General features: G+C 39.9%; 1 protein-coding gene across 1 annotated transcript; it reads left to right on the top strand.

The window, feature by feature from the left end:
• The first annotated feature begins 4,438 nt into the window (after window positions 1–4,438).
• Window positions 4,439–23,539, top strand: LOC131221193 (nuclear-pore anchor-like). Its single transcript, XM_058216365.1, has 6 exons — window positions 4,439–4,618; window positions 6,167–6,313; window positions 22,339–22,422; window positions 22,511–22,585; window positions 22,799–22,983; window positions 23,087–23,539. Exons 2-6 carry the CDS (start codon window positions 6,245–6,247, stop codon window positions 23,217–23,219), a joined length of 546 nt encoding a protein of 181 aa, XP_058072348.1. The 5' UTR covers window positions 4,439–4,618; window positions 6,167–6,244; the 3' UTR covers window positions 23,220–23,539.
• Window positions 23,540–24,321: the final 782 nt, after the last annotated feature.

Raw genomic sequence — 24,321 nt, 5'->3', positions numbered from 1 at the left:
AATTGAGCAGGGCAAACTAGAAATCGAGTGGGACAAACTAGAAATTGAGCAAGGAAAACTAAAAATTGAGCAGGGCAAATTGATGCATGCATTTGGTCCATGCAAAAATTCTGTGGATTTTGAAATCCATTACACATGTGGGCCCCACACTGATACATGCATTTATCTATGTCATTCATCCATATACACCGTTTACATGTGATATTTTAGTTATATATGTGTACAAGTAAATGACATCCGTTGTGAATTTGGTCCATTGATTACAATTTCATGGTCCACCAAACATGATTTTACAATTTCCAGTTTGCCCTACTCAATTTCCAGTTTGCCTCGCTTAATTTTGAGTTTGCCCCTCTCGATTTTCAGTTTGCCCTAATCGATTTTCTTTTTACCCCGCTCAATTCTAGTTTTCCCCGCTCGATTTTCAGTTTGCCCTGCTCAATTTCTAGTTTGCCTCACTCAATTTTCAGTTTGCCTTGCTCAATTTCTAGTTTGCTCCGCTCAATTTTCAGTTTGCTCCGCTCAATTTCCAGTTTGCCCCGCTAAATTGTCAGTTTGCATTGCTCAATTTCTAGTTTACCCCCCTCAATTTCTAACTTGCCTCGTTGGATTGGCTGGTGCAAGTTTTGTGGATCTTATCATGAGGTATGTGTTATATCCAAATCGTCCAACCATTTGGTGAGCTCGTATTAAGGCATGGGATAAAAAATAAGACAAATCTAACTATCAAGTGGACCACACTGTAAAAAGTAGTGGGGGATTGAATGTCTACCATTGAAACCCTTTTAGGGGTCAGAGAAGTTTTGGATCAATATGAAATTTGTTTTTCCTCTTCATCCAGGTCTTTGTGACCTTATGAATAGATTGGATGGAAAATAAACGTTATGGTGGGCCCTACGAAATTTTTAATGGTGAAAATCAATTTCCTCGCTGCTATTTGTGATGTGGTCCGGTTGATCTTTGGATATGATTTTTTTATTTTTTTGATAATGCTATGAAATGATCTCGAAAGATGGATGAACGTTGTTGATAATAAATACATAACTGTGGGGCCCATGTAACTTTGATCTCTTTTGAACTCGGCGTTCAAGGAGCGTCAGCACTCATCTTCGCACACCAGACAATCCGCTTCCGAAAGGAAGGCAGGGGTATTTTGATCTAGTGAAAAGTCGCCCGGGCAGCATGGGTATTTTCGTCCTTAATTAGTCTGTCTGTACATGAAACGTCTAGACTAGGACTGTAAATTTGGGACTCTTTAGAAAAGAAGCTAGGTAAAAAGTGGCGCCTACGGTGGTAAATTTCTCTCCACCGTGTCTATAAAGGGAAGCTAATTGCGTAGTAACTCTTAGCATACCGAGTAAACTCTGTGGGGTCTATCGTGATTTATATATTTTATCCACTCCTTCCATTCATATTTCTAGATAATTTTATGGCTTAAGCCCAAAAATGAAGCATATCAAAAGGACCACACCACGGGAAACAATGTGAATTGAACATCTACTGTTGAAAATTTCTTGAGGGCCACTGAAGTTTTGTATTAAGATTATATTTGTTTTTTCCCTTCATCCATGTTTTTTTGATCTTATGAACAGGTTGGATGATAAATAAACATCACTGTGGGGCGTAGCAAGGTTTCAAAGGTAGAAATCATTATTCCTACTGTTTCCTGTGCTATGGTACACTTGATCTCTGTATTTGCTTTTAAATGAGCCAGGAAAATGGATGGACGGTTTGGATAAACCAAGTACATTTACGGTGGACCCAACAGAGTTTAACTCAGTATGTAGTCCGATTTCCGTGCAAAGACAGTATTATGGCGTAGAAGTCTCGTGAGCGTGAGCCTAGGAAAGTTTCAATGGTAGGCATTCCTTTCCCCACTATTTCATCTCGTATGGCCCATTAAGTTTTGGATCTTCCTCATTTTTGGTTGCGTGTCCTAAGATGATTTCGAAAAATGGATGGATGGGTTGGATTTATCACAAACATAATAGTGGGCCCCACCCAAAATCCTTGTGCATGAACTCACTACGAAAGGCTTTCGCAGGAAATCCGTGCCTCCGTGAGTGTAGGAGAGAGTTTTTTTTAAGACTCTCTTTGTCAGTGGGATGCGGATTGCATCCTACCCCCATCCGTCCGGGCAGGGTTCTTTGGGGCCCACCATGATGTAAGTTTTTTTTTTCCAACGCCGCTCATTGTTTTCCTCATATCATTTTAAGGTTTTATACAAAAAATGAGGAAGTTCCAAGGCTTAAATGAACCACAATGTGGGTATTGAAAGTCCTCCATTTAAAACTTCCTGGGAGTTGGAGAAGTTTCGGATCAAGCTGATATTTGTGTTTTCACTTCATCCACGTCTACATGACCTATGAATAGGTTGTATAGAAAAAAAACATCTCGATGGCCCTTAGAAAGGTTTCAATGGTGGGTGTCATTATCACTGCAGCTTCCTTTGGTGTGGGCCACTAGAGATGTGGACCTACCTCATTTTTAGGATAAAACCTTAAAATGATCTAAGAAAAGCGATGAACGGTGTGGATAAAACACTTACATCATGGTGGCCCCACAAAGCGTTGCCTAGATGGATTATCGTCTGAGTGGGGGTAGGATGCAATCCGCGTCCCTCTTAGTGCGTTGAATCCCCGTCAATCTCCTCATCTCATAGCTTACATGTAGGTTCGTGTTGGGGTAAAATATGTAAGTCCGAAAGTCGGCTTATGGAATGGACCAACTCTTCTAAATCAGCCTGGACCCATTATGGTTCGAGCCTGATACGACCCCCAAACGGAAGAGCAGACTAACCTCCAAAAAAGGGTAACACTGACGTGAGCACCCTAAAAGCCCAAAAGGGGTTGAGAGACCAACCCAATTCATGGGTCGGCGAAGGGTCGATTATGGATCGACCATAGTTTGGCCATAGATCAGTCATAGACCTATCATAACCCAGTTATAGACTGATCATGGGTTAACTGTAGACCGGTCATAGGACGATCACAGACCGGCCATAGTTCGGTTATAGATCAGCCATAGATCAGTCGAAAATCAGATATAAGACAATTATAGACCGGCCACAACCCGGTCACAGATTTGTCATGGTTCAAAATAGTTCCCTCGGCAGGGTCAGAGCATCTTGAAAACTAAGTAACAAGGAGTGCGGAGCCGTCCGGCACAACTGCCACCCCAGATCTGACCCAAAATCGAGCTAACATCCGAAGGATCTTTATGACTTCCGAAGATCTCTCCTAAGATCTCGAGAGATAAGATCAAATCCCAATAATCTTGGGATCCCGTAATCTCAAAGAGATCCTAGATCATATCGAATTTCCATAACAATCGGGAGAAGCCCCCTCACGGTGGAACTCTCTCTTCCCTATAAATATGGAGGTATATTTCATCAGAAAATGTACGTTCACTAGAAAACCCTAATCACCACATTGATATCTTTTATGGAGATCCTTCTTAGACCACGAGCCTAACTTAGGCATCGGAGAGTCCCCTGAACGAACCGGGGTCTCCTTTGTCTCTCACCTCTGCTTGTGCAGGTTCAAGGGAAGCATAAAAGGTCTTGTACACATATATAACTAAAATGTCACATGTAAATGGTGTATACGGCTGAACGGCACAGATAAATATATGCATCAATGTGAGGCCCACATGTGCAATGATGGATGGAATTACATGAGACTAAATACAATTCTATCCCACTTTATCCCTGCAATACCCTGCGCAAAATGCCCCCTTGAGAAAGACGAATTTAGGGAATGAGAGGTTTTGAGGGAATTCAGTTTCAAAGGAAGAATTTTGGTAAATAGAAGACCTAAAGATGAAGTGTATTCAAGGAAATGGGGTTTGGTGGGGAGGAATGGATGTAGGGAATGAGCTTAAAGGGAGGTTTTTGGGTTTGGAGGGAAAGGGATTAGGAAAATTTCGAAATAGGGGTGTTGGGGGACTAAAACCTCCGTGACGCCATCAAGCTTCTAATGGTGGGCCGCTGTTTACTGTTGTGTGGCACAACTGAGTTTTCGATCTATCTAATTTTTTACTTCCTGTCGTATCGTGAGCTTTAGAAACCGATGCCCGGAGTGGATTTGTCGCGGGCATCTCTTTGGACCCCACGTAGCTTCGTCCGTTTAAAACACTGGTAGTGGTAGGTCCCTCGATTCCACACATTCTGCCCCTGTGAATAGAACTCCGCATCTCCTCTGTCCACTTCTCCCCCAAATTCCCGCTTCTAGTTCTCATGCACGCAGTTTTCTCCTCCATCTCCTTCTATATCACCATCATTCCCATTTTTCTTTTCTAGAGCGTTCAAGATGCCGCTCTTCATCACAGATGTGGAGCTGGAGCGATGCTCCCACAACGCCTTTCTCATTGCAGACAAGGCCGATTCCTTCGTTCGAGCCCTCCAACTCGAGCTCGAGACCGTCAAGGCCCAGGCTGACGCCTCCTCAATCACCTCCGAGCAGACGTGCGCCCTCATCGAGCAGAAATACCTCTCTCTCTCTCGTCCGATTTTGCTGAGCTCCAGTCCCAGAACGCCCAGCTCTCCACCTCTCTCGAAAAAAGGCTCTCCGAGCTCATCGAAGTCCAGGCCGAGAAGAAACAGCTTCACATCAAGGCGGTAATAAGATCGTTCCCTCTCTCCTTCCATACTTGTTATTTAATTGATTTTATTTCTCTCAAATATATCTTAAATATGTAAAATTAGTTATTTATTAACTTAGTTCTTTTTTACATTTTTTTTGAAATTTTCCATATTTTTCGATTTTTTTTTTTAAATTTTCATTTTAAAAAAATGCGGTCGCATATGCGATTGTGCGATCGCATATGTGCATAGGCATATGCAATCATTGCATATGTGATTCGACAACATTGACACCATGCAAGCATCTTTATGATTATCAATGAAATTTCAAAGTTCCCATGAGATGTTGTCCTCTCTCTAACGAGAACAAGAGGTCGAGTTCTCCCTCTAATGAGATTTCAGTCCCTGATTCTATGTAAAACACCTACTTTCTGGTATCAACAGTAACAGGTTTGTTACACCTTTTCCCTGGCTATTTGGTGTTTATGAATCCCTCTTCGGTAATGAACCCTACATTGATTGACCTTATGTAATATGGGCTTAGTAACGGATCCCACATGATGACCGGTCGCCAACAAATCCCACTCAGTGTATGGTCCTGGTCTTCATGTGGGCTTAGCAATCTCACACAATCATACGTGATGAGGGCCCGGTCTTCATTGCACATGACTGAACCATCTCAAGAGTTTTGCTAAGCGCACATGCATGTACAAGGCATCCCATGTACACACTTTCGCTTGTCCCAATGTGGCATGTGGGCACAAGATCCAAGCCGTCCATTGGGCGGGTGCCACATTGTAGATGCCCTGACCCAAATATTCATTCTGGTGCAATCATCAGATGGCTTAGGAAAACTTTGTTAGGCTTATATATATATATATATATATATATATATATATATATATATATATATATATATATATATATATATATATATATCATGTTTTGTGAACTGTTGATTTTGGGTCAGTGCTGGTAAGGGGTGGGACCCACCTGATAGATGGCTTGGGTATCATGCTGATGCACCATACTGGCGCCTGTGGATGTGTGTACACAGGCTGTCCCCCCCCTCCCCCAAAGAAGTTTAAGCATGTACATGCTCTGCCTTTAACACATCCTGAATGGGCCACCAGCTTAAAAAGTTCATTGCTCAGATGGTTTTGACTATTCGACTCATGACCTATGGCAATGATCACGTGTCAGTGTCTCAGTAGCTCTGGATCCGAACCATTCATCTGGTGGGCCCTAGCATTGGTGGTTCACATGATTTAAATTATACTTCTGAACAGTAACAGTTGGCAGCCTTCAAATGGACAATGGCAAAAGATGTTGGAGGCGATGGTCGGCACTGAATGAGAAACTGTCCATCAGTCGGGCAAGTAGCATAGGCCAATCTGTGCTGTTTCCATAGAATGACCCATCTGCCATTGGACCCCAGACTATTGGGACACATTTCCTGTCCTGTTTTTGCAATTATATTGAATCTGTAAGCTGTAGACTAGTTACAGAAGCTCTTGTGTATTTGCTCAGTGGCTCATCATTCTTCCCCACCAGTTCATTTGATTGCTTGTGCATTGTTTTCAGATCATTAAAGATGGAGATGTTGAGCGGTTGTCTGTCGAAGCCTCTGAGCATCATAAATCGAAACGGCAGTTGGTGGAAATGCTGGGGCAAAAGGATATCGAGATAGGAGAGAAGAATGCAACCTTTAAGAGCAATTTGGATAAGATTGTAAGTTTCATTCTCTTTATCTTTTTGCTTCAGTGTTTGCACGGTAATTTGCATTTTCTGTTCTTCCAGATGAGAAATCTGTTTATCCATGCCTTTTTTCGAACCATTATTGATAAGTTTATGCTACTTACAATAAAGGTGTGAATGCAAGTGTGATCTTGTTTGGGTTTAATAAAATGGGGAGAATCTTGTCAGAATAATGAGTGGAGTATTTAAAAGCAAGCATCAACTCTAACTGGGTTCTAAGCTTTTAATTTAAAGCATCTCTTGTCAAACTTTTGTATGCAGTCCAGTCTGCTTCTCATTCAATAGATGATCATTTGTTTTAATCATAAAAAAATCATTTGTTTATCCAATTCACTTGGCTGCGGATATCACACCAACTCAATTGCATTAGCTAATTTTTGCACCTCTTAAGCTGTTGCTATTCCTGCCATCCCGAGTTCCTAGTAAGCAAGAATTAGCTAGTCATGAATCTTTGAGCTAGCAGTGCCTTATGTGATTTTTTCCACTCATTTTGTGGGCTGCAATTCTCATTGTGTGTCAGTGCATCATCAACCAGGTATATACTATATATGCATGATTAAATGACTACAATATACCTGTTGCTGTTCTTGCTATACTGACGTCCTGGTACGAAACATGTAGTCAGTCACCAATTTTTGAGCTGGCAGGGCATTTGTGATTTTTCCAACCATTTTGGCTACAATTCTCCTTGTGTGTCAATTCTTCATCAACCAGGTAAATTTACATGATTATATGTCTACAATTCTTTTAGAGCCTTAGATAGCTGTAGCTCCGATTGGAGTCCTCCCACTTGGTTGGGCTCTGAAAAGTTTTCTAATTTATATATCCATATTAGAAGCTGTCTGATGCAGGACAACTAACTATTTTAGCTAAAAGTGCCACCCCACTCGAGCCCGGTGTTAAAATGCCCCTGCATTAATTACCCTCAGTGAGGAGTCTCAAACACGAGTCCTCTTGCCTTGATACCACTTTGATGTAGGACAACTAACCACTTACTTTAAAAGCTCGAATTGATAGAGCATGACGAATCAATCCCTTTATCTCATAGCTCAGGCCCCACATCCCATGGGTTAGGTCCTCGGCCAAACCCCCCTCGTGCCTCGTGGGCCCCACATCACATGGGTTTTGCCTCACACGAGCCACCCGCCTCACACCAGTGGGATCCGCCTCACACGGGCCGCCCACCTCGAGTGTCCCCCCTGCATCCCACAGGCCACCCCACTTGAACCTAGTGTGAAAATGCCCTTGCATTACCGTCACTTTGATAAAAGTTGATCTTGCTAATCTCGATAGACATGCCTGCCCGTTACTCCAATTTCTTGAATGACAATACAAGGTTCTATTTGATAGTTGATTCCAAGAGGTAGCTAGAAAATTTTGACTACGTCTTAAGTTCCCAGACATAATGATTTTAAAATTTGGCTTATTTTTTAAAGATTGCGGAAAAAAAATCATTGAGAACTACAAAAAAGCTTACAAAAGAGGGAGCCTTCGACTACAAGACTATGGAGATTGGTCCCTTTTTAGTGGAATCATTTGCTATACAATTTAACATCCCCATGAACATGGGAGAGGGCAATCGAGGTGGTTTCCTTGAACTACTTGATTTCTTCGACTCATTCACAAGGTGCCAAGTGTAAGCATCGGAGGAGTTTACCCATCGAATAGCATTAGCCGAATCGCGTCAATAATAGAGGGAGGGGATTTGGTGCAACCTGGTTATCGAGTCAATGAGATCTCGATACTCGAATTGCAAAAAAATTAAGAGAAAGTATACCCACAAGCAATGTTTTAAGAAAAAATTGTGACTTTAGACGCTAACCTTTTATCCAGCGTGATTTGTCAACGTCCCAGAAACTTAAGTTACCAAAATGGACTTTAGGACGAAAGTGCCCTTGCTTTTCAGCAGAAGGCCGTTGAAAAGTCTGAAAAGTAGGGGTATTTTGGTCCTTAAATTCTTTATCCGTACGTGAGGAGTCTATATTGGTAAGGTATGTTTTGGATGGGTGAAAAAAAAAGTTGAAGAAAAGGTGACGTCTATAGTGATAGAAAGCCTATGTTTTTAATATCGTTATCACATAATGTATCGCACCCTTGGGATACGGATACATATCGGTTATGGCATAGGATATATCGGTTGTATCGCGTAATGTATCGCTGTTGTTGGGAAACATGGGAACATTGGGAAATTGGTCGATTTTTTCAATGAAACTTCAGGGATTGTTGAAAAAGACATCAATACACACTTAGAAATCAAAACATTACAAAAAAAAGTGCACATAATAGGGTTTCCTTTGTATGGAGTCCTAATATATGCGCTTCGCAACTGAATTGACGCAAGTATATTCAAAGTCTATTCATATAAGTTATAAGTGTAAGAAATGTATAGAAACACAAGCAATACATTCAAAAGCAAAAGAAAAATTGCTAGATCATGTTACGTACATGTTTAATTTTGTGTTTGGATACAAAGATTGCAACTAATTTGCGAGAAATTGAGAATCTTCCCCAAATCTCGAAATTGAAGTTCCAAATCCATGATTTTTCATGGAAAACATGAAGAATCATAGATTTGTAACCATTTGACACCTGTTTAACGTGATTTACAACAAAAACATGGATCAAAAATTGAAAATGCTCACTGGATCGAATTTGTGGGATATATCAGCATTAGTGTGTTTCGTATCACACATGTGGGATATAAGATATATTGTGGGATATATCGACTAATATTGTCGATATTTAAAACACTGCCCACAAGAACAATGGAGTAGAGAGGGAAAGAACTTTATTGATATCAATTTTCTTCTCTTACAAAAACTTTAAGAAAACTCACACTTAAAAATATTCGAATGACTAACTCCTACACCACTACCCTCGTTATAGATCCTAAATGAATATTTAATGAAAATCTCCTAATTAAAATATTGATTTTAAATCAATCACAATTTATTTTAATCCAATCTAATATTCCTTAATATGGTAAAAATCTGATAATAAAAAGCAAACATGGATAGTAATTATATCTCTAAAACCAGCTCATATATTCAATCACATCTTCAAATTAGCCCCCCATATCTCCCAAAAATAGTAAATTACAATACTTGATTTAGGCCACTCTAATCAGTAAATAATCAACAAAAAAATCAGCACATGTTGGGCTCTACGGTGGGCTATGGGACTAGTCTTGCTGGGCTTAGATGGGCTTAAGTGTGCTAGGCACTACAGTGGGCCTGGATGGGCCTTAGTGGGCTGTGGGCTTGCATCATTCACCCCGAGTTGGAAAGAACTCGACTTCGATGAGTCGGATGCTTAATACAAGTGGTAGAAGTCCATGCTTTTATTAACTTTGTAGAGGAAAGACTAGAGGTAACCAGAAGAAGAGGGAAGCGCTAAGCATAAGTATAAGCCAAAGAAACTTAGAGGTTGGAGTGAGCTACTTAATTTGGAGTGCTTTGTCAATTATGGTTCTTCTAGTAGAGATAATGACAACAAGAAGGGAAAAGCCTCTCGTTCTATTGTGCAATGAAGATCCTCTACTGGTATGTGAGGGGGCTGGGAAGCTAAGAAAAAAGATTGCATGTAAAAGAGGTATGTAAAAGGCATATGACCCAGATTCTTGCTCTCTAGGAAACAAAGTTGGACACCTTTGATGATAAGATTCTCGGCCCCACTTGAGGCATCATCGATAAGGGGTGGTATGCATTGTATGCAGAAGAATCAAGGGTGGTATAGTGGTTGCGTGGAATAAAGCCTTCTGGTGCGTGGAGGGTAGTCAGTTGGATCTTTTTTGGTTTTGGTTGTGTTTAAAGACATTGGATACCAATTCAGATGGTTAATTACAACAATTTACCTCCCTTGCTTTCCAGTTCAAAGACATCTTTTCTTGACAGAGGTGAATTAGGTCGGAGCTTCTTTTAACCATGGTGCGTTGGGGGAGATTTCAACACCATCAGATTTGTGCATGAAAAACTATCTGAAGCTAGAGTCATGAGAAGTGTCAGGGGCTTTGAGGAATGGGTTAGATCGATATCCCGATAGTTTTTTTTTTTTTTTTGGGGGGGGGGGGGGCTACCATTTGATTTGATTGGGTTAATAAGTACCCTTTGATTATCTTGTGCGGCTTGCCTAGGGCCACATCTGATCATCATCCAGTCTTATTGGAACTGAGGGTGGATAGGCAGGGCCCAAAACCATTTGTTTTTGAACTCGCTTGGTTGTTAGTGGAAAACTTCCGTGCAATCACCAGGGATTGGTGGCTATCCTTCATCATATTAGGCACTGTTGGTGTTCCCCTCGTTTTTCGATCTCTTCCTTGGCACAAGTGTCTGTTTCTTGCAGGCGTGCCAGAATTGGGATTATGGTTCCAATTCAAACCGAATAACAATGACCTCAAGCACCAAGATAGGCAGACACAATGTGTATGACCGGATTCTAGAAAGATCGGTCGCCTATTCAGCCAATCGCTCAATGTGTTTAATGATCAGGCGATGGTTAGAGGGTGGGGTTCGTCCTCTGATGATGGGTTACTCCTTTGCCTTCCGTACGAAAGGACTTTTCAGTGCAGATAAAGTGAGAAGAGAAAAGAAATCCTTACAATCGGCCGCTATCAGCTATTGAAGGATGCTCCTTCGTAGTCGAACATGATTCAATGTTCTAGCAACAACTCTTGGTAAAGCTAAGGTTATTGACTATAGGGTTAACGCTACTGATTATATTACAGGTTACACTATGGAATGTAATTGACAAGTATGGAAAGTAAATGATTATGTTAAGGATTGCAATTCACTTGAACGAGAAAAGAAAAAGTAACACTAAAGAATGTAAATTTTACAGGATAATTGAAAGATAATCAAAGATAGATTTGGTTTGTTTGGTTTGGTATGTGACGAATTATTTTGCTGCAATCTTCTTCAATTTATAGCTCTGATCCAACCATTCTGGATTCTTTCCACGTTTCGATGGTTATGGTAACGGATCCCCACTACTTTGCTTCTAGATGTTTCCCACGTTCTGTATTCCCTTGAATCTTTCTTCAACCAATTAGTCCACAATTGTACACATTTCTACCGTTAACTACCCGTTGCTTAGTTACTTGAACTCGGTCGCATACGCATCGGCCTCCTTAATATAATTGATACGTCATACTTCTTTCCTCGAGATACAACCGTACATATCTGCATAAAATCTTCTGACGGCACTACGCGTATCCATATAGATCACACGTAAATGACCCTTATTGGTCGAAATAGGGCTCGGCCGGAATGGATACAAACATTGCCCCCCTCGTCGCTCTCCTTTCGAAGAAAATGACAACGACGTTTAAAGTTTTAACAATGTTGTCATAAATGCTCACACGTGTTACCCAAATATGAACCGCCTTTGACTGTTATCGTTAGTCCCAGTTGCATCGATTCGAAGCATTGAATGATTTTTGAGCCAACATGTGTTCTCAAAGAGCCGTTCTATCGAAATAGGCATAATTTCACAATAAATGCTGCTTTCCGTCTGTCTATATATATGCAATATCGCTTTTGAATCTACTATACTTCTAGAATCCTTCTTTCTTTGCATTTCATCTTCTTCTGAAATTTCTGCTACTTCCATCTCTTAGCAATGACTTCTTCATCGTCCAACCCTACCTTTGATCAAAAGGATGTAAAGGCAATAATGGATTTATTCGCTAGCAAGTGTACCGAGGAGATAATCTTCAAATCTCCTCTAGACGAAGAAGCTTTTTGCCTAGGCCCCTCATTCTCTCCAGAAATCTCAGCCGAAGCATTACAAATCATCCGTTCTTTTCAATATGTCCGGGAGATAACATTCTCATCACATCCGAAACCATTCCTGATGTGGCCAATGCACTAAGAATGCCATGATTGTGGCCAAAACCACTTCCAGGGTGGGAAGATTGGTTTGACAGAGTATCGACCCAACACAAAGATATGTGGAAAGACCTTGGCATATACGAATGCATCAAACTATCACTTTTTGAATACTCACCCAACACATCTCTCCTTCTTGCATTATCGTCATTTTGTAGCACTTCTAGCAACATTTTCATGTTTGGTTGTGGTCCAATGAGCATCACATTAAAGACATTTGCCATCTGATCGAACTTTTGCCCTTTGTAAGGGTGTATCACACAAAGGCTAAAACAGGTCAACGCAAAAACTTCTCCAACAAAACCGCCAAAGGGTACACTAACTTCATGAATGTCTACCGCAAGCAGGGTGTGCCAAATCGGTATTGGCCGATACGTAACGGTAACGGTGGGAACCGTTACCCGTTTCGGGGCCGTATCGGCCGTTACGTTTTTTTGTTCCCGTATCGGCCGATGCGGGCCCGTTACGGGCGTAACGGCCGTTACTGGCCCGTAACGGTAAAAAAAAGGTCTTTTTTTTTTTTTTTTTTGCATTTTAAGCTTCGTTTTTGCTGTTTTTTTTAAAACTTCTTGCTTCTAAACTGTTTCTCACTCCTACTACTAATTTCGACCAACCTTGGCTGGATATTTGAGGAAAAAACACATTATATTGCGGATTTTGTTGAATCAAAGCTTGGTGGGCCATTTTTCATAAATTTGTCAAAAATAGGTATTTATACTTTTTTTAATATGTTTTGCTGTTTTAATCATCTCATATGATGTGTTAATCATAGTAGAACATGTTAATATGCATTTTACAAATTTGGGGTGCCATTTAATATTTTTTTCTATTTACGCATGAATTTTGACACTTTTTTTTTTAAATTCGAAAAATCAATTTTTAATGGTTGTTTTGTTGTTTTAATCATGCCATATGATGTGTTAATCATATTAGAACATGTTAATGTGCATTTTACAGATTTGGGGTGCCATTTTATATTTTTTAAATATTTTTTTCTATTTATGCATGAATTTTGCCCCTTTTTTTAAAAATTCAAAAAATCAATTTTTAATGATTGTTTTGCTGTTTTAATCATGCCATATGATGTGTTAATCATAGTAGAACATGTTAATGTGCATTTTACAGATTTGGGGTACCATTTTATATTTTTTAAATATTTTTTTCTATTTACGCATGAATTTTGCCCCTTTTTTTTTTTAAATTCAAAAAATCAATTTTTAATGATTGTTTTGCTGTTTTAATCATGCCATATGATGTGTTAATCATAGTAGAACATGTTAATGTGCATTTTACATATTTGGGGTACCATTTTATATTTTTTAAATATTTTTTTCTATTTACTCATGAATTTTGCCCCTTTTTTTTAAAATTCAAAAAATCAATTTTTAATGATTGTTTTGCTGTTTTAATCATGCCATATGATGTGTTAATCATAGTAGAACATGTTAATGTGCATTTTACAGATTTGGGGTGCCATTTTATATTTTTTAAATATTTTTTTCTATTTACGCATGAATTTTGGCCATTTTTTTTAAAATTCGAAAAATCAATTTTTAATGGTTGTATTGCTGTTTTAATCATGCCATATGATGTGTTAATCATAGTAGAATATGTTAATGTGCATTTTACAGATTTGGGGTGCCATTTTATAATTTTTTAATATTTTTTTCTATTTACGCATTAATTATGGCCCTTTTTTTAAAAATTCGAAAAATAATTTTTTAACGATTGTTTTACTGTTTTAATCATGCCATGTGATGTGTTAATCATAGTAGAACATGTTAATGTGTATTTTACAGATTTGGGGTGTCATTTTATAATTTTTTTCTATTTTCGAATTAGTGACTTTATGTTTTTATTTACTTATATTGGGCAGGTTTTGCCTTGGAGCTTCTTAGGGTTTAGTTAGAATATAAAATCATCTTTATTAACATAAGTCATACACTCATACTCATATCTAATTATCTAGTGTCTACCTAAACCTAAAGAAATGTCTGGGTCTGGCCAACAACAAGTAAGTGATGATATTGGATGACAACATTGTGAGAGGGTTAGTGGTACTAGGCACCAAATGAAGTGCAAGTATTGTGATAGACTAGTGACTGGTGGAATTACCTGTCTCAAATAACATTTGGCACATCGAAAGGGTCAAGTTACGCCATGTAGTAGAGTACCGAAAGAGATAATGCTTTTAATGCAAGCTAGTCTGGATGAGTCGAAGGGTAAACGTGCTGCTGTACAAAAGAAGAAAGATGATATTTTGGATGCAGCTCGACAGGAAGTGTTTGGTCCTGAATATATGGGCATTCGTGATGAAGATATTATTGATTCTGATGAAGATTCAGATCGAGAATTTACTATAGCTAGGAGAGAGAGCTTGCGTCTAGCTCGTGAAGAGGAAGAACGTCGCCGCATGTTTGGCACGCATGGGTCAGTGCGTGATACGGGGGGGGGGGGGGGGGTAGGTTTGGTGGGTTACGACGTATGTTTGGGAGCCGACGACAGACATCTTCACGTGATGCCCCTATACGTTTGGATGAAGAAGTAAATGAGCCTAGGAGACCCTCTATTGATCCAATCCTATTTAGGAAAGAATCAACTAAACAAAAGAAGATAAAACAAATGTGGAGTAGAACTTCCGTTGAGAAATTAGGTAGAGCAGCAGCAAAGTTATTTATACATGCCAACATACCTCCTAACGCAGCCAATTCTCCATATTGGCAGGTGGTAATTGATGCAGCAGCAGAAGCAGGTGAAAGAATAAAAGCTCCCACGGCTAAGGAGATTAGGGGGAAATGGACAGATGCAGAGTATGCGGATGTGAAAGCATACGTGGCTACCTTTAAACCTGTATGGCAAGCCAGAGGATGCACAATCATGTGTGATGGTTGGACTGGCCCAACCAGACGCAGCATGATCAACTTCATGTTATACTGCCACTTATGAACTATATACCACAAGTCAATTGATGCCTCAGAGGCAACAAAAAATTCTACTTATATTAATGGACTAATGGATAAAGTTGTGGACGAGATTGGAGAGGAGAATATAGTGCAGATTGTGACAGATAATGAAGCAACATATAAGCTTGCAGGACATATGTTGATGGATAAGAGAAAACATCTTTTTTGGTCACCATGTGCTGCCCATTGTATTGATCTTGTATTGGAAGATATTGGGAAGAAGAAGAATGTTAAGGAAATGGTCGAAAGGGCGAGGGAAGTGACGACGTTTATTTACAACCATAATCAAGTAGTTGCAATAATGAGAAAGTTCACGAAAGGACGAGAGTTGTTGAGGCCTGCGGCGACTAGATTCGCAACAAACTTTATAGCATTAGAGAGTTTATTCCAGCATAGGGAAGAGTTGAGTGAGATGTTCGCTTCCCGAGAATGGCTCAACACAAAACATGGGAAGAAGACATCAGGGACACCGGTCGAAGTTGTGAACACCATACCGGACAACAAATATTGGAAGAAGGTCAAGGCGATCCTAAAGGTGATGGACCCACTAATGAGGGTACTCCGTCTTGTTGAATCCGATGAAACACCTTCCATGGGCTTCCTATATGATGCCATGGATAAGGCAAAGTTTGCAATTTAACGTGATTGTAGAAGTTGGGAGACTTATTGGAAGATGATCGACAAGAGATGGACAAAACAACTCCATCACGATCTTCATGCAGCAGGTTACTACCTAAATCCTAGGTATAGATATGTCTAATCATTTGTTGCGGATGATGAAGTTCGTGTTGGGCTAAAAAATGTGATAAAGAGATTAGAGCCTGACTTAGATCTGCAAATAAAGGCATTTAATGAATTAGATACATTTGAAAATCGCCTTGGTAGCTTTGGAGATGCTCTTGCACAGCATGCAGTATCTAGATTGCAACCGGCCGAATGGTGGATTAATTTCGGAGAGAGTACGAAGGCTCTTCAAAAAATTGCAGTAAAAGTTTTGAGCCAGACAACATCTTCCTCTAGCTGCGAAAGGAATTGGAGTTGTTTTGCACTCATTCATTCAAAGAATAGGAATAGATTGCAGACTAGAACATTAGATAGACTTGTCTTCATGCACTACAATATAAAACTAAGCATGCGACGATATCATAGAAGCATTACAGCTGCTGATGACGGAGACTACTGTCCAATAAACTTGGACAATATTTATGATGAGGATGACCCACTTCTACCTTGGTTGGAAACAAGGGAAAAGCAAATTGAAGAGGATAGTGAAGAATTGGAAATTGATGACCCAGAAATACGCAGAGCGCAATAAGAGAGTCGTGCAGATGTGTTGGACCCAGTAAGAGGGGCAGCGTTTATGCCACGTACGGATACGGCTCAAGATCAACAAAAGAGTACGAGCAGTGGTACGTGACCGTGTCGGATGATGACGATGACCCCCCTGCCTCTGGTGCTGGCACTTCTGGTGTTGCTCAACGCCCTATACAGCCGTCTACAGATCACGATGTCGATGAACATCGACGAGGTGGTACACGAGGTCGGACTTATGAGTGTACCGAGTCACGATACAGCCAGCAGGAGGTGGGTACATCTAGTGGTGCACCGGGTCTGGGAGGTTCAGAACATCAGCAGGCTCATGGTCTTGGTTATTATGATGGATATTCTTATGGTGAATTGAATTATGATGGTTATACTGAACCTGTTCCATCACATTCATGTTGGAGTAGCCCTCCCGATCAATATCTATATGATTATAAATATCCAGATCCAAATCCAAGTTACTCATCACAGCAGACGCACTCTTAATCTCAAGATTCTCAACAGCCTGAGTATGGGCACCAGTATGGCTATTCGACGGGCACTGGTGGATAACCTTACTCCGGGTCAGAGTTGTTGCCTAGTCAGGATCAGTCATCCTCTAGTTTCGTTGATCTAGTATTTCCTTCTGGCACTAGATATTATGGATATGCAACACCTACACCTATTGGACAGCCTCAGCCTGATGGTGACGATGACGATGATGTGGAGGTCGAGCAACCACAAAAAAGCAGATTTTCATTTTGGTAGTGACTTGTGATTGTAAGTATATATTTGTGTTAAGGTAAGTATTTGCAGCAGACAACTCACAACAGTATTATTGCAAGAAGCCATGCACACACTTGACACTGCCGAACTTGTATTTAAAATAGCTCCCTTGACAACCAATCAAGTAATCCTTAATCAAGTTGCAGGGGAGTATATCAGACACTACTAATTATTTTTTTTTAATATTCTTGACTTGAGGATGACAGGTCATAGACAGGAATCACACTATCACAGTCACGTGCACCACACTGCACAGGACCACAGGTATGTTCGAGAAATTCCTCAAAAATAATTGCAAACACCTAATGTAAGATATTTTCATTTTACATTCATTCTAATATATCTATCATTGATAGTAGATAGTTAGAAAATTAAATATATGAATTTTGTAATCAAATTCAGGTTATCTGGTTCATAAATTCATCAGACAGTCTGATACAACTTCTCACCAAAGAGTGGACCGTTACACCACTATAAACATGTTCCAATTTATAAATGAATGCATATTTGGAATGCTTAGAATATTCTGGATTTAATCCATATTTTTTCATATATTTTTGGCAAAAAAAAAATTTTGCGCCGTTACGGGCTGTTACGCCCCCGTATCCGTATCGGTTTTGGAGGACACCGTTACACCAACCGATACCGATACGGGACACCTTGACCGCAAGCTCGAAGGACCGGTCAAAGAAATTGAGCGTCTCGCCTTTCTTCTCTTCTGGATTTATCGTCATCTCTTATGCGTCAACGCCCAGCAAGTCATGACCGAATACGTTACTTTAGCTGAATGCCTTGTTCAAGAACATTGAGTAGCATTAACACCATTTGTTCTCAGCCATTTGTACAGAGGTCTCTATGAAGTCAATGTCAAAGGATTATACTTAGCAAGAGGACCTATATGGCTTGCACAGATGTGGTTTGTAGTGTATTTTCGACCTCATCTCCTTGATCAGGAGCATATCGACCGATCGTTTTCCTCAAATGGCGATTGAATTCTCCACACTTCGTTTGAGAACGACACTGTCACCGAATACCTTGTAGGATTCTTCTCTCTCTCGAAATCCGATAACAATCAGTCCTTTATGCCCTTTGTGGGGAAGAAGACTTATGAACTTGAATGGCTCACAAGACAATTTGATCCAAAAGATGAGTGCTTGACCAGTCAACTTCATCACGCTTGGACTTGCTACGTTGTAGGCCGTGATTTGGCTTTTGACGGCATGATCGAGAAAGGCAAGAATGTGAAAGCAGGTGTTTGAAAAACATCACCCTTCTCTGTTTGCTTGTCAATTCGGTTTGGTGCAATACATCCCTTGTCCTCTCACTCACACAACTTTTAACCAACTTCCTTACGATCGAGTGATAGTGACCGATGAGGAGCTTTATAATTCTCTCGGCAAATCTTATCGTAAAGAAGCGGTCGCTCTACAGATTCCAACCTACCCGGAGTCTCCTGAGGCGATGAGTAGCTTTGTAACATGGTGGGATCGCTAGTATGTTAAGTTCTTGAGTTCTCAAAGTACCATAGAGCTTTCATACTAGTTTTGCTCTCAGCTGGGTCTGGTGGAGTGGAGAGCAAGAAAAGAAATGCCCCTGCACCTCTAGGCACTACTGCGAAGAGAACAACGAGAGTGAAGACAAGATCAACTGCTGCTCCTCCCATTACGACGGTTGAACCTCCCTACCCAAAAGTTCCGCAAATCACCCAGGAACATTTTGATATTCTTGCTGCCGCTCGACCGCAATGGATGGCTCCAAGGAAAATTTCTGACTTGGGAGGTATCAATCCTCCCCCAAAACTTCCTGTTCTTTCTTTCCAGCGCACAACTTCTTCCAAACTTCCTCTGACAATAAAACATCGACCACTGTTGAGACCTAGAAAGCCATCGAATACTTCTTCGGCCGAGGCCATAGCAGCCTTCGAAAAATATTTCAAAACAAAGTATTGGCCTCACAGACTATTTCCAATAAATGGCCGAAGGCATAAAACCGCATGAGGAGGCTCATTTTAATAAATGCTGGAACAAATGGACTCAGGACAAACGACAACTGATATCAGCGATCCCATTGGTTGCAATTATGCCGTCAATCTCAGTAATGACGGCCCCAACGGCCGCAGCGGTGGTCACTCCCGTGGTACTCAAGGATCGCATCCTGGCAACTGCAACAGTGGTATCTTTAAATTCAGATACCAAGACTAGCATATATGACCTTCCCTCTAGCAGTCTGCCCGAGGTCAATACTGCCCTTGTTAAATCGAAGCATACACAACGAACTCCTTTCCCTCCTGCATTAGTCACATGACGAAGGATTTTGATCTCTCACACCCATCCTTTCAAACTGGCCATGGTTCCATCATTTCCTTCATTACCTACTGCAGTCAAGGAAATCCCTACTCCAGCCGAATCTGCAGTAGCAATACCTGAAGGATCGGTTGAGACTTAAAGTGTTGCATCTGAGGAGGAAACAATAGTTGACACCTCTGCGGAAGTAGTTGAACAAGTCTTGCCTACAACTGCAGAACAACATTCGGTCAACGCTAAGCAACCAGCTGGAGTTATCTCGGTCAAGATCCCTGTTACACCGACCAAAATGGAAGTGGTTGGTGTTACTCCTCTTCTTTCTTCTTCAACCACTATTCTAGAGGATGATGCATCCGCTTTTCCCCCTTTTCTCCTGTCGACGACGTTCTCTCTTTGCTTGAAAGGGCTATCGCCGAAGATGTGTCTGCGACAACTTCTCCTCTCCACCATAATAGTCTTCAAAGCTTACAAGTCGAGTTACACGAGCTCCTTCGGAAAGGGTTGTCTGAATCCTTCAACGCTGAATTGATAGATAAAATCGGCCAATTGGTTGATTTGGCGTATGTGCTATCTTACTCAGATCCCACTTTGGCAACTAGGATACCATCTCTCCTGGAACTTCAAGGAATGCTTAACAAGTATTGTCAAGCTAAGGAAGTTGTCGCTGATCTCGAAGTGAAGAAACGAGCGGCCGATCTCGAGAAAGCTAGTGCACAAGAGGTCGCTCGAGAGCTTACGATCAAGACTGCTGCAGCGAAAGCTTCTAGGATGGAGATTGAGAACTTAAGAGCTAAAATTGTGGCTTTGGAGGCCGAGTTGATTACGCTGAGATAGCGTATGACAGACAAGCACGCAAAACATCTCAAGACTGGGTTCGAATGCTTACTTGATAGATCTTTCACCTAACATGGGTATCAGTTCCACATTTAATGTGGAAGATCTTGTACCGTTTCATGGACATTCCCCTAACCCTCACATGAACTTTGATGATGATGCCCCTGACCTGTCCCAAAATCCATGGCCATTACCTGACCCCTCTTCTCAACCTTTACCATTCGTTCCATCCATACCTATGAAAAGAGTGGAGATGAAGGATATCTTAGATGAAGAAGTGGTTTCCACACGACATGGCGGTTACTAGGAGTACCTTGTCAAGTGGAAGGGCAAACCTTGTTAAGCACTTCTAAGAGACCCATTGTTTTTCTGTGTCGTCAGCTCTTAAATTCCTACTTAAGATGGGATAAAACCACCTGGTACCTCACTCTGAAGACACCGTTCGACCTTCACCTCTTTTTCTTGAACTAGCTGGTACTTCGATGAACACAATGAACAATGGTTTGCCATGCACCAAGTATCTTATACTGATACTTTGGTATATCAAGGTTGGTCACAAATTTTATTTTGTTTTTTCGATGTATCAAATTTATGCATCTACTGATTATGCTTTTCTTCTCATTAGTTTTGTATTGGCTTGCTTTCATGCTCCAATATAACTAACTTTTATCTTGTGCATTATTGATAAGTAAATCCTGCCCATTGTCCACCATGCTCATTGGGTGGTGATGGATGAACAATCCACCTGGTGTGCTAGTGGATAGTTTAAACAGAACGATCAACGATTCTCCAGCAAGCAGATGGGTGTTGTTGTTTCAAGCTGTACTGCTGTAATGTACACAATAATCTGGCAAACATAACAGCCCAATTGGTTTGCAGCAAATTTATTGTTTAAACAGAAAAAATCATTAAAAAAATAAAATAAAATCCCATAGCTAGGTAGACTATTAACATGGCCTTCCAATTGAAGATAGTTTTTACCAAGTTGCCCCATCTGTGGCGTGCTCCACCATGTGTGATTCCCATCATCACACTTGGGTCGTGTATAGTTTTAAATGGGGTCATGACAAATTTGGTGGGATGAGGTATCTTCATTCCTCCTTTTATTGCTTTTTAATGCTTATATTTTGTGCTTCAATGCTGATGTGTTCTTTCTTATCTAATTGTTTCATCAAATATTGGGTGTTGATTTCTGACAGCTTGTTTTGGGTAGCAGACTGTTGAGGACAGTGGATTTGAGCACTCTGTTTGCTCTACTAATGAGATCAATTTTTGTTTTCACTTTTTAGGTTATTTTCTCTTTACCGGTGTTTGCTTTTCTGTTTCAAAGCAAAGATGTTAAGGAAATGGGCATTTAAATTGTTTTGGTGCATTTAAGAAGTTCCTTCACACTAGGAAGTTGTTATATTTTAGTTATTTATGGTAACAATTTAGTTTTTGGCAATATCATGTTTCTGAATTAGAAGGGTTACAAATAAAATGAAAATCATCGTGGCAATATCGATTATTTTATTCCAACATGGATCTAAAGAAAGAGTTCAAGTAGAACCAGTGGTGGAGCAAATGTGTTTGTTTATTTATGTTTCATAATGACTCCACCTTAGCCGGAAGCACATTTGTCTTCATTCATCTCGTCCCATGAAATACTGTACTGTGCTACTTCACTTGTTGATATCTTTGTTACATGTTTACCAGTTTTCAAATTAAAAAATGCCAATTTTATTATGGACAAAGTTTCTGTTTTGTTACTTCTTGTTATGGTTTATCTAAGAAGGTCAATGGATTGTGCATTGGTTACTTTTATTTGATGTTAGATTTATAGTGCAACCGGAATGCTGGATTGTTTCAAATTTGAAGTTTTGAGATTTATGACCTGGCATCTCATTCTTGCCATGATGTTATTAGTTAGTTTTAACATGTACCAGGGTATTGGGGACTTGCGGAAAGCAAATGAGGAGATTTTGAAACTGAAGGATGAAGCACAAGCTTACAAGGATCATATGTTACAGGTGCTTATCAATTGAAGTGAATTATACTTTTTAGTGCTCCAAGGAATAGGATTTGGAATAGTGAGAGGATCTTAGCGTGCACTGGCAGTACAAAGAAATAGCACAAGTGAATGAGGTGTCATTGAAACAGATGGAATCTGCTCATGAAAGATTCAAAGCTGAGGTATATTCTGAACCCCTTTTGTATGAAAGATTACATTGCAATCCATCTTTACAATAGGCTTTTCTTTTCCTTTTCATGTTTTTTTTTTGCCGACACCACAGCTGGGACAAGGACATGATGATGATGATGATTTACTATTCAGGTGTTTTCTTTTCTGGAACTGTTTATAACCATGTGTTTTTGAATTGGGTCTTCAAAACCCATATCGTGCAGGCGGACAAATTGAAGAAGTCACTAGAAGCTGAAATCCTTTCACTCAGATCAATGGTTTCAGAACTTGAAAGTGACGTTCTATTGAAGACCACTGAAGCTGCCGCTGCTGTTGCAGAGAAAGAAGAGGCTCTATCTTCTGCATTAGCAGAAATAAAGCGTCTCAATGAAGACAATTCTGGAAAAATGTGAGAGAACTTGCTTGATATGTCATTGCTAGTTTACAAATTATTTTGTTTTCTGCACGTGACAGTGAGCATAAGGAGTTTCCAACTGTTTTTCTTGCCGTAGTGCCCAGATGGTGGCTTTGGAAGTTCAGATGTCTTCTTTGAAGGAAGATCTGGAGGAGCAGCAGCGGTGGCGCACAGCACAGAACAATTATCAAAGACAGGTTTACCTTCAACATTTATCTCCGAAATCTTGAAATTATAAGAGTGTGAGGTATATTCCTTAGATGATGTATGTCGTTGGCCTTTGATATTTTGTAGAATGAATTCTAAAAGGTTTGATGTTCCAAATTCTATATGAGAGAACACTACTAGCTAAATATAAGTAATGTTTTATGTTTGCTTTTCCATGATTTGTGTATATCTTTCGAGTATAATTTGACAGAAACCATGCTGTTATATTAATGAATAATGATATGACATTTCAAGTAGAACATGCTTATGGATTATAGAATGTCATTAGCAATGAAGGTATTAAGAAATGGTTATATAACGGCCGTTACTTAACGGTAAGGGGGGGAGCTGTTATGTGTTACGGGGTTGTAATGGCTGTGAATGGCTGTAATGGAACATGGATTTTTTATTTTTTAAAAAAATTTAATTATAGAAAAAAGCCCATAACAATAGTGGCAGTAGCTGTCATGGCCACCGTTACTGTTATTGAATACCTTGTAGTTCAGAACGTGCTTTTATATAGACCTCATAAAAGCTTGAAAGTCAGTGGGTGGACCTCCAGTGTGCTTCTCTTGAGATTTGGATTGGGTTAATGGAAAACACGAAACGATGATCATAGTTGCGCACAAGATAAGTTGCAAAAGTATATGATGATTATTATTATTTTCTTTGATAGTGACAATTTTATTAAACAAGGCTGAAGCCGAAACAATTACACATTAGTCTAGGAAAGCAAAAAAAAAATAAAAAATAAAAATTCTAGCCTAAAACCTTTAAGCTAAGGCCCACCCCATTACATTCAATTGATCCCTATTAAACACCTCCGATCTTTGTCCACAACGGTTCTTAAGACAACGTTTGTAACTTTCCCTCCAAATAACCAAATGGTGGCTAACAAAGAAAGTTTCCAATTTTTTTATTTTTATTTATTAAATTTTTTTTTTTGAGAGGTAATTGAATTTTATTAGAAGTGCGCAAAAATGTAAAAGAATACAACCCGACTCTACAACTCTAAAAAAGAGGAGAGATTGACAGAACTATATGTGATGCAGGACATGAAATTCAGATATGATGTGCAAGATTTCAGATTTAAGATCATATAGTTCATAAACAATTACACAAATT

The sequence above is a fragment of the Magnolia sinica genome, chromosome 12, assembly GCF_029962835.1.
Source record: "Magnolia sinica isolate HGM2019 chromosome 12, MsV1, whole genome shotgun sequence".
NCBI lineage: Eukaryota > Viridiplantae > Streptophyta > Magnoliopsida > Magnoliales > Magnoliaceae > Magnolia > Magnolia sinica.
This window is presented reverse-complemented; position numbering and strand designations above follow the sequence as displayed.